Source organism: Saimiri boliviensis, chromosome 20 (genome assembly GCF_048565385.1).
Source record: "Saimiri boliviensis isolate mSaiBol1 chromosome 20, mSaiBol1.pri, whole genome shotgun sequence".
NCBI lineage: Eukaryota > Metazoa > Chordata > Mammalia > Primates > Cebidae > Saimiri > Saimiri boliviensis.
In genome coordinates, this window is record NC_133468.1 from 41,139,924 (window position 1) to 41,150,956 (window position 11,033).

The following is an 11,033-nucleotide window of genomic DNA, read 5'->3' on the forward strand; positions in this document are numbered from 1 at the left end:
GCCACATGACTTTGTGAACTGTGCTGTCATCTGTAAACTGAGGTGTTCAGACTGGGATCCTTTCCAGGATTTCAGGCCTGTCCTGTTATCTTGTTTTACTTCAATCTGCCAGGATTTCTTTTTCTTTTTCTTTTTTTTAGGTGAAGTGTTGCTCTGTTACCCAGGCTGGAGTGCAGTGGTGCAGTCTTGGCTTACTGCAACCTCCACCTCCCGGGTTCAAGTGATTCTCTTGCTACCACCACGCCTGGCTAATTTTTAGTAGAGACGGAGTTTCACCATCTTGGCCAGGCTGGTCTCAGACTCCTGACCTCGTGATCCGCCTGCTTTGGCCTCCCAAAGTGCTGGGATTACAGGTGTGAGCCACTGCGCCTGGCCATGCCAGGATTTCTTCTGGAACTCCTGGTGGTCCCAGTTGCCAGATTTTAGAGATTGCTGTGGGGAATGCCATCAAATAGAACCTGGACACCTTTTTTTTTTTTTTTTTTTTTTTTTGAGACGGAGTTTTGCTCTTGTTACCCAGGCTGGAGTGCAATTGCACCATCTTGGCTCACCACAACCTCCACCTCCTGGGTTCAGGCAATTCTCCTGCCTCAGCCTCCTGAGTAGCTGGGATTACAGGCACGTGCCACCATGCCCAGCTAATTTTTGTATTTTTAGTAGAGACGGAGTTTCACCATGTTGACCGGGATGGTCTCGATCTCTTGACCTCATGATCCACCCGTCTTGGCCTCCCAAAGTGCTGGGATTACAGGCTTGAGCCACCGCGCCCAGCCAGAACCTGGACATCTTAAACTGAGGAAGATGTTTGTGATCGACGGTTGATGCCATCAAGCAAACAGGGTTAAGTAACTTGACTCCCTGCATGCTTTTTTTTTTTTTTTTTTTTGAGATGGAGTCTCTCCCTATTGCCAGGCTGGACTGCAGTGGTGCGATCTCGGCTCACTGCACCTCCACCTCCCAGGTTCAAGCAGTTCTCCAGCTTCAGTCCTCTGAGTAGCTGGGATTACAGGTGCGCACCGTTATGCCCAACTAATTTTTGTATTTTTAGTTGAGACAGGGTTTCACTGGCCATCCCAGCAGTCTGGGAGGCCGAGGCGGGCAGATCACCTGAGGTCAGGAATTCAACACCAACCTGGCCAACATGGTGAAACCCTGTCTCTACTAAAAATACAAAAATTAGCTGGGTATGGTGGCACACGCCTGTAATCCCAGCTACTTGGGAGGCTGAGACAGGAGAATCACTTGAACCTGGGAGGCAGAGGTTGCAGTGAGCTGAGATTGCGCCACTGCACTCTAGCCTGGGCAACAAAGGGCGAAAACTCCATCTCGAGGGAAAGAAAAGGAAAATGCTATCCTACAACTCTGTTTTTACTGACCCATTTTAAGCCTTCTCACTGGCCCAGCCCAGGATGCAAGTTGGCTCCACCCTTCCATCTGGAAGATGGAGAGGACTCATGCGGACCCAGGCATGAGGTTTGTGTGCCAGGAGGCCGGGCTGAGACCATGAGCATGCGCAGTGGGCAGGGCTTTCATTTGTAACCATGGAAGGTTTTCTTTCCTTCTGCAGATGGTGGAAGAGAGTGAAGAGCGGCTCACAGAGGAGCAGATTGAAGCTCTTCTCCACACAGTCACCAGCATTCTGCCTGCGGGGCCGGAGGCTGAGCAGAAGAAGAACACTAACAGTGACGGGGCGGTGGATGAAGACGACCCAGCATAGAGGAGCACAGCTGGCCGCAGCGTTTCATGAAGTTAAAAGGCCCAGCAGCTGTTTCCTGGATGTTCAGAGGGTTGTTTATTTGATTTTACCCTCTATCCCAGCAGGCCTGGCTTTCATGATTAATTGGATACATCACAAAAATGAGCTGAAAAGAAATATTTGTGCCTTGGGGATAAGAAACTCGGTGAAGACAGGCTGAGTCTGTCAGGGCAGAGAGCTAAAGGTGGAAGGTGGAGACAGTGACCGCGGACTCCTCTGTGCTAGAAAGATTTCCTCCAAGGCCTCCAACCTGGTTGTGGGGAGGTCTCTGCATACAGCGGGGAAAATGCTTGTGTTGCCTTTGATGGGCCATGTCCTAATTAGTTTCATCTGCTTTCCTGGGAACTTACTAAGCAGGGGCTCCGAGTGCTGCTGAGAATCTGATTGGAGCCCCAGAGAGTTGCTCTAAGTGAAGAATGAGCCACTGACCTTGGCTCACTTTAGAGGAATTTCCTCGAGAACAACAGAGATAAGGAGAGAACCAGCCTGGCCAGTCATTGAGCAGCCCTAGAGGCCCTTTGGTCTGCTGGTGGGGCTTTCTTTACGGTCTCTCTATTTAGGCTAAATTTTAGGAACCAGATCACTGCAGTTGAAAACAGGCGCCCCAGGCTCAGTGACAGTGGCAGCAGAAACAGTGTTGGTTGCCTTTCCAACCACCCCCTTTCCTGCCCTGAGACAGCAGCCCAGGGCAGGTGCCTTATGTTGAGACCAGGTGATTCTCATCTGGACAACAGGCAAATTGTTTACTCCTTTAAAAAGGACACAACCATGTAGCTCTTTTCACAGACAGAATACCTAAGAGCTGGAAGTTGATTAATTATTAACATTTACTGGCTGTTGTAAGGTTGCATCTGTTTTTGGATTTAAAATATTAAGATGGCCAGGTGCGGTGGCTCACACCTGTAATCCCAGCACTTTGGGAGGCTGAGGTGGGTGGATCACCTGAGGTCAGGAGTTCGAGACCAGTCTGACCAATATGGTGAAACCCTGTCTCTATAAAAAATAAATAAATAGCCGGGCGCGGTGGCTCAAGCCTGTAATCCCAGCACTTTGGGAGGCCGAGGCGGGTGGATCACGAGGTCGAGAGATCGAGACCATCCTGGTCAACATGGTGAAACCCCGTCTCTACTAAAAATACAAAAAATTAGCTGGGCATGGTGGCGCGTGCCTGTAATCCCAGCTACTCAGGAGGCTGAGACAGGAGAATTGCCTGAACCCAGGAGGCGGAGGTTGCGGTGAGCCGAGATCGCGCCATTGCACTCCAGCCTGGGTAACAGGAGCGAAACTCCGTCTCAAAAATAAATAAATAAATAAAATATTAAGATGACTACCATATGAAGACCTTTTTAATATTCAGGCTTTGGAAAGCGTAGTTGCTCTAGGCATTTGGTTGGTTGCCTTAGGTCCTGCAAATATTGCTGAAAATCGGATTCCCCACATTCATTCTCTTCACTGTTGTAGGGAAGAAAATGGTCATAGACGTTAGCCTTTCTAAATCGGTACTCCTGTTCTTGCAAGATTATGTACATATTTTCAGTGCTAATTGGATTACTTTTCTTTCAACCGTCCTCCCCAATCCGCAGGCTGTGGATTGCAGTTCCATGCATCTTAGTGGTATCATCTGAGCTTCAGCTGAAATCTGTTAACAAGCAACATTGAAAGTACCAGATTGAAACTAGGTGCGGTGGCTCACTCCTGTAATCCCAGTACTTTGAGAAGGTGGTTGTGGGCAGATCACAAGGTCAGGAGTTCGAGACCAGCCTCGTCAACATGGTGAAACCCCATCTCTACTAAAAATACAAAAAAATTAGCCAGGCATGGTAATGTGCATCTGTCCCAGTTACTCGGGAGGCTGAGGCAGGAGAATTGTTTGAACCTGGGAGGCGGAGGTTTGCAGTGAGCCGAGATTGTGCCACTGCACTCTAGCCTAGGTAACAGAGTGAGACTCTGTCTCAAAAACAAAAACAAAAACTTAACTGAATTCGTGGAGGTAGAAAGTAGAAGAATGGTTACCAGAGGCTAGGAAGGTTAGAGGGGCTGGGTAGGGATGGCTAATGGATATAATACAGAAGGAAGAAGATCGAGTATTTGATAGCACCGCAGGGTAACTACAGCCAGCAATGATTTATTGTACTTTTCTTTTTTTTTTTTTTTTTTTGATAACAAGGTCTCATTCTGTCATCCAGGTTGGAGTGCGTGCAGTGGTGCAGTCTCAGCTCACGGCAGCCTTGACTTCCTGGGCCTAAGCAGACCTCCCACCTCAACCTCCCGAGTAGCTGGGACCATTGGTATGCGCCACCACACCAGGTTAATTTTGTAGAGACGGGGGCTTCACCTCATTGGCCAAGCTGGTCTCAAACTCCTGAACTCAAGCAGTAGGCTTGCCTTGGCCTCCCAAAGTGCTGAGATTACGGGTGTGAGCTACGGTGCCCAGTCCCTATTTAAAAATGACTTTAAAGAGCATAATCGAATTGTTTGTAACACAAAGAATAAATGCTTAAGAGATGGATACCCCCTTTACCTTAATGTGATTGTTATGTATTGCATGTCTATATCAAAGTATCCCATAAATACATACACCTACTGTCTACCCACAAAAACTAAAAATTAAAAAAAAAAAAATGGTCGGGGGTGGTAGCTCATGCCTGTAATCCCAGCAATTTGGGAGGCTGAGGCAGGTGGATCACAAGCTCAAGAGACTGAGATCATCCTGGCCAACATGACGAGACCCCCATCTCTACTAAAGATACAAAAATTAGCTGGATGTGGTGGCAGGCGCCTGTAGCCCCAGCTACTCAGGAGGCTGTGGTAGGAGAATCACTTGAACCTGGGAGGCAGAGGTTGCGGTGAGCCGAGATCATGCCACTGCACTCCAGCCTGGGTGACAGATCAAGACTCCATCTCAAAAATAAATGAATAATTAAAAAATGAAAAATAAAGCGAATTATGAAAAAAACCCAGATTGCTATGAATGGAGCATTAAGGGCAATTCTGATGCAGACTAAAAATAAAATCCTGTCTCCCACCAACCCAACATACCCCCTTTTAGCCAATGAAACCCCAGAGAGCAACCTTAAAAACTGAGTTCCCTCCGGGCGCGGTGTCTCACGCCTGTAATCCCAGCACTTTGGGAGGCCGAGATGGGTGGATCATGAGGTCAAGAGATCGAGACCATCCTGGTCAACATCGTGAAACCCCGTCTCTACTAAAAAAAAATACAAAAATTAGCTGGGCATGGTGGCGCATGCCTGTAATCCCAGCTACTCAGGAGGCTGAGGCAGGAGAATTGCCTGAACCCAGGAGGCAGAGGTTGCAGTGAGCCGAGATCACACCATTGCACTCCAGCCTGGGTAATGAGAGCGAAACTCGGTCTCAAAAAAAAAAAAAAAAAAAAAAGGCTGGGCACGGTGGCTCAAGCCTGTAATCCCAGCACTTTGGGAGGCCGAGGCGGGTGGATCACGAGGTCGAGAGATCGAGACCATCCTGGTCAACATGGTGAAACCCCGTCTCTACTAAAAATACAAAAAATTAGCTGGGCATGGTGGCGCGTGCCTGTAATCCCAGCTATCAGGAGGCTGAGGCAGGAGAATTGCCTGAACCCAGGAGGCGGAGGTTGTGGTGAGCCGAGATCGCGCCATTGCACTCCACCCTGGGTAACAAAGAGCGAAACTCCATCTCAAAAAAAAAAAAAAAAAACCCTGAGTTCCCAGCCATCATGGTAAGGGAAGTCCAACACGCTTCATTATAGCCATTCCCTGTTGAAGTTTAGGCGCAACTGACCAGGTTTTGTGTTAAAATGGACATCATAGACTGGCAAAACAGACTTTTTGTGGCCATAAGATACTAAATTATATGCCAGGTGTGGTGGCTCACACCTGTAACCCAGCACTTTGGGAGACCCTGCAGTCAGGAGCTCCAGACGAGATTGGCCAGCATGGTGAAACCCTGTCTCTACAGAAATACAAAAAAAGTAGCTGGGCACAGTGCTGGGTGCCTGTGATCCCAGGTACTTGGGGAGGCTGAGGTGGGAGAATCGTTTGAACCCGGGAGGCGGAGGTTGGAGTGAGTTGAGATCACCCATTGGACTTCATCCTGGGCGACAGAGCGAGACTCTGTCTCAAAAACAAAAAACAACAAACCAAAAAAATTTATTCCAGTGTGGTGGAAAGTACCTGTAGTACCAGCTACTCAGGATGCTGACGTGGGAGAATTGCTTGAGCCCCGGGGGAGGTTGCAGTGAGCCAAGATAGACCATGCCACTGCACTCCAGCCTGAGTGACAGAGCGAGACCGTGTCTCAAGAAAAAAACAAAGGGCTGAATGTGGTGGCCCACGCCTGTAATCCTAGCACTTTGGGAGGCCAAGATGGGTGGATCACCAGAGGTTAGGACTTCCAGACCAGCCTAACCAACATGGAGAAACCCCATGTTTACTAAAAATACAAAATTAACTGGGCATGTGGTGCATGCGTGTAATCCCTGCTACTCAGGAGGCTGAGGCAGGAGAACTGCCTGAACCCAGGAGGCAGAGGTTGCGGTGAGCCGAGATCGTGCCATTGCACTCCAGCCTGGGCTACAAGAGCGAAACTCCGTCTCAGACAACAATGACAACACAACAGCTGGGCACGGTGGCTCATGCCTGTAATCCCAGCACTTTGGGAGGCTGAAGTGGGTGGATCATCTGCAGTAGGGAGTTCGAGACCAGCCTGGCCAGCATGGTGAACCCTCGTCTCTACTAAAACAAAAAAGTACAAGAGTCATCTGGACGTAGTGGCGGGCACCTGTAATCCCAGCTACTCAGGAAGACAGGAGAATCACTTTAACCCGGGAGGCAGAGGTTGTGAGCTGAGATGGCACCATTGCACTCCAGCCTGGGCAACAAAGCAAGACTCTTGTCTCAAAAAAAAAAAAAAAAAAAAAAAAAAATGCTGGGCGTGGTGACTCACACCTGTAATCCCAGTACTTTGGGAGGCAGAGGCAGGCGGATCACAATGTCAAGAGATTGACACCATTTTGGCCAACATGGTGAAACCTTGTCTCTACTAAAAATACAAAAATTAGCTGGGCATGGTGGTGCATGCCTGTAGTCCCAGCTACTCGGGAGGCCGAGGCAGGAGAATCACTTGAACCCAGGAGGCAAAGGTCGCAGTGAGCTGTGTTCACCCCATTGCACTCCAACCAACAGAGCAAGGCTTGTCTCAAAAAGAAAAAAAAGATAGCCCACCTCTTTGGACCAAACAAATGTATACCTTCTATGTACTGAATTATGTCTTTGCCTGTAATTCCTGCCTCCCTGAAACATTAAACCAAACTGGAATCCACCTGCCTGGAGCATGCTTGCTTAGGACTCCTTGAGACTGTCCTGGCTATGGCCACTTAACATTGGCTCAGAGTAAACCTTTGTTTACTCTGCACTCCAGCCCAGGCGACAGTGAGACTCTCAGGAAAAAAAAGAGATGGAGGCAGGCCTAGATGTGTCTGCTTCAGAGCTAGTGATCACGTGCTGGGGCTTGGGAAGCAATTGTTTGCTGGAAACTTGGAACGCCCAAGTATCAGCTTTATTATTGAGCAAGGCTCTTTCTTTTCTTTTCCTTCTTTCTTTTTCTTTTTTTTTTTTTTTGTGATGGAGTTTCGCTCTTGCTGCCTGGGCTGGAGTGCAACTTATGCCTCGCGGGTTCAAGTGATTCTCCTACCTCAGCCTCCCGATTTGCTGGGATTGCAGGCATGTGCCACCATGCCTGGCCAATTTTGTGTTTTTAGTGGAGACGGGGTTTCTCCATATTGGTCAGGCTGGTCTCAAACTCCTGACCTCAGGTGATCCACCCACCTTGGCCTCCCAAAGTCCTGGGATTACAGGTGTGACCCACCGCACCCGGCTGAGCAAGCCTGTTTCTAAAGCTCCTTCCTCGTGGTTCCCAAACACCTCTGACCAAGGAGGAGGATGGAGCAAGTTCACCCCCGGGCTGGGGGCTGTGGCATGCTGGGGGCGGCTTGCAGTCTCGAGTCAATCTCCCCACCACTCCCCCTAGAGTACCAGCTACTCTGAATGAACCCCTGTTTGAAGCCTCATGGGTCATTAATTACATGTCTGCAGTGTCCTGCAGGCCCGGCTGGGTCAGAGGCTGGGCTCATAGAACCAGAAGCCCCGTGTGGTCCTTGCACAGGGCAAGGGCCCAGAGTCCCGGGAACCTGGCGGGTTCTGGGTTAAACACTCTCTATTCTTCCCCCTTGTGGGGCTTTATCTGGGAGGACCAGAACGTGGGCAGGGTGGGGTCCCGGGGCAGGGAGCCAGAGCCTTGAGTCATAGGGACACCAAGGAATCAGGGCCAGGGCAGGGTATGCTGAGCCAGGGAGGCCAGAGGACAGCCAGGGTCCGAATGCCGGGACATGAGGAAGTCACTGGTGGGGCGAGGTCGAAGGAGGGACTGCAGTCAGAACTGGAGCTGAGAACGAGCCGCACTGAGCCAGGCTCACGCAGGGCCGGGCAGCAGCGCCAGAGCGTGGGTTTGCAGGTCTCTGACCCGGAGGCCTGCTCGCCAGGTATGACGGTGGCCGTGATTGGGAGATGGGCCCGGGGCTAGGGAGGCACGAGGCCGGGAACAGGCCTTGGCCGTGGTTATCCTGCAGGCTCGGGCTTTGTGGTGGACATTCACCTCTCCAGCTGCAGCCGGGTTTTCCCAGCAGGCCCTGAGGACCACACCCACCCCTGCTCCGTGGGGGTTCAGCCCCTGCGTCTTGTCAGCTGGGGTCACCTGGCCCAGCTCCTCACTCAGTCAGGCCCCAGTCCTCGCTTTGTTTCTTCTTTAAATGCTTTATCTCACATATTTATTTTTATTTTTTCAAGATGGAGTCTCGCTTTGTTGCCCAGGCTGGAGTGCCGTGGTGCGATCTCAGCTCACTGTAGCCTCCGTCTCCTGCGTTCAAGAGATTCTCCTTCCCCAACCTTTTGAGTAGCTGAGATTACAGGCACTCTGGCCGGGCGCGGTGGCTCAAGCCTGTAATCCCAGCACTTTGGGAGGCCGAGGCGGGTGGATCACGAGGTCGAGAGATCGAGACCATCCTGGTCAACATGGTGAAACCCCGTCTCTACTAAAAATACAAAAAATGAGCTGGGCATGGTGGCACGTGCCTGTAATCCCAGCTACTCAGGAGGCTGAGGCAGGAGAATTGCCTGAACCCAGGGGGCAGAGGTTGCGGTGAGCCGAGATCGTGCCATTGCACTCCAGCCTGGGTAACGAGAGCAAAAACCCCGTCTCAAAAAAAAAAAAAAAAAAAGAGAGATTACAGGCACTCTCCACCACACCCAGCTAAATTTTGTGTTTTGGGTAGAGGGTTTCATCATATTGGCCAGGCTGGTCTTGATCTCCTGACCTCAGGTGATCCGCCTGCCTCAGCCTCCCAAAGTGCTGAGATTACAGGCGTGAGCCACTTACTTTTCTTTAAAGAGGCAGGTTCTGCTCTGTTGCCCAAGATGGAGTGCAGTGGTGCAGTCACAGCTCACTGGTGGTGCGTGCCTGTAGTCCCAGCTACTTGAGAGGCTCAGGTGGGAGGATCACTTGAGCCCAGCAGTTTGAGGCTGCAGTGAGCTGTGATGACACCCCTGCACTCCAGCCTCGGTGACAGAGAGAGACCCTGTTTCTGAAAAAAAAGAAAAAGAAGAAAAGAAGGAAAGAAGGAAGGGAAGGAAAGAACGTCAACAGGAAATAATTATGCAATAACAACAACAAAAATTCTTCAAAGTTGACTTCAATAGAAGTGGCTGGGCATGGTGGCTTACTCTTGTATTCCCAGGACTTTGAGATGCTGGGGTGGGTGGATCACCTGAAGTCAGGAGTTCAAGACCAGCCTGGTCAACATGGTGAAACCCCATCTCTACTAAAAATGAAAAAATTAGGCCGGGCGCAGTGGCTCAAGCCTGTAATCCCAGCACAAGGTCAAGAGATCGAGACCATCCTGGTCAACATGGTGAAACCCCGTCTCTACTAAAGATAAAAAAAAATTAGCTGGGCATGGTGGCGCGTGCCTGTAATCCCAGCTACTCAGGAGGCTGAGGCAGGAGAATTGCCTGAACCCAGGAGGCGGAGGTTGTGGTGAGCCGAGATCGCGCCATTGCACTCCAGCCTGGGTAACAAGAGCGAAACTCCGTCTCAAAAAAAAAAGAAAAAATTAGCTGGGTGTGGTGGCCCACACCTGTAATCCCAACTACTTGGGAGGCTGAGGCAGGAGAATCACTTGAACCCAGGAGGCGGAGGTTGCAGTGAGCCGAGATCCCATCACTGCACTCCAGCCTGGGCAACAGAGCAAGACTCAATATTAAAAAAAAAAAAATTCAATAGATGTGTAGTAAAATATATCATTGCCTCACACTTACTCATTCCCTCCCCTCTGTCATGATTCCAGAAACCACCCTAACTCTGCCTTCTATTGTGAAGGTCAGCTACATCACTTGTTTTGACCTTTGAAATGCGTGGTTTATATTAAATCTAGCAGAATCAATTGCATGGTTTGGCTTGGTATCTAGTGATTCTGCCTTCTCCTATGAGGACAGTAGGTTCTAGATAGGCTTGTTCTTTCAGCCTGAGTCCCAGAGTGAGAGAAAATGCCTTGGGCCCATGTCCAGCCCATCCTCAGCCCTCATGTAATATACGGAACAAATATGTGTTGTTGTAAGCCACTGGGATATTGGGTTGTTTGTTGCTGCAGCAAAAGCTGACTAATCTAAGAAGCAGCTTAATGAAAAGAAAACAAAAAATACCCCACCTCCTCAAATCAGAGCTCTCTTGTGAACATTCATCCATTCATTCATTCATTTTGAGGGGTGGGGTCTCACTGTACTGCCCAGGCTGGAGTCCAGTGGTGCAATCACCACTCACTGCAGCCTCCACTCCCAGGCTCAAGTGATCCTCCCACCTCAGCCTCCTGAGTACCTGGGACCACAGACTTGCATCACCACGCCCAGCTAAATTTTTGTATTTTTTGTAGAGAGAGTTTTGCCTTGATGCCCAGGCTGGTCTCGAACTCCTGAGCTGAAAACAATCCGCCTGCCTCGGCCTCCCAAAGTGCTGGGATTACAGGCATGAGTCACGGTGCCCAGCCCATGCATTCTTGTGAACAGTTAAACAATACAGATGTATACAGAGTAAACGGTGAAGTTCTGGCTGGCTGTGGTGGCCCATGCCTGTTATCCCAACACTTTGGGAGGCTGAGGCTAGAGGATCGCTTGAGCCCAGGAGTTGGAGACCAACCTGAGTAACATAGTGAGACACCATCTTTACAAAA

General features: G+C 50.0%; 1 protein-coding gene across 3 annotated transcripts in view; it reads left to right on the top strand.

Moving 5' to 3' along the window:
• CRCP (CGRP receptor component) overlaps window positions 1-7,075 on the top strand; it is a 54,253-nt gene extending 47,178 nt beyond the window's left edge. For all 3 annotated transcript variants that reach the window (XM_039460336.2, XM_039460338.2, XM_074390502.1), the window contains one exon: window positions 1,568-7,075. In XM_039460336.2, coding sequence (XP_039316270.1) covers window positions 1,568-1,717 — 150 coding nt within the window. In that variant the 3' untranslated portion in view covers window positions 1,718-7,075. The remainder of the gene's footprint in view (window positions 1-1,567) is intronic.
• The last annotated feature ends 3,958 nt before the right edge of the window (window positions 7,076-11,033 follow it).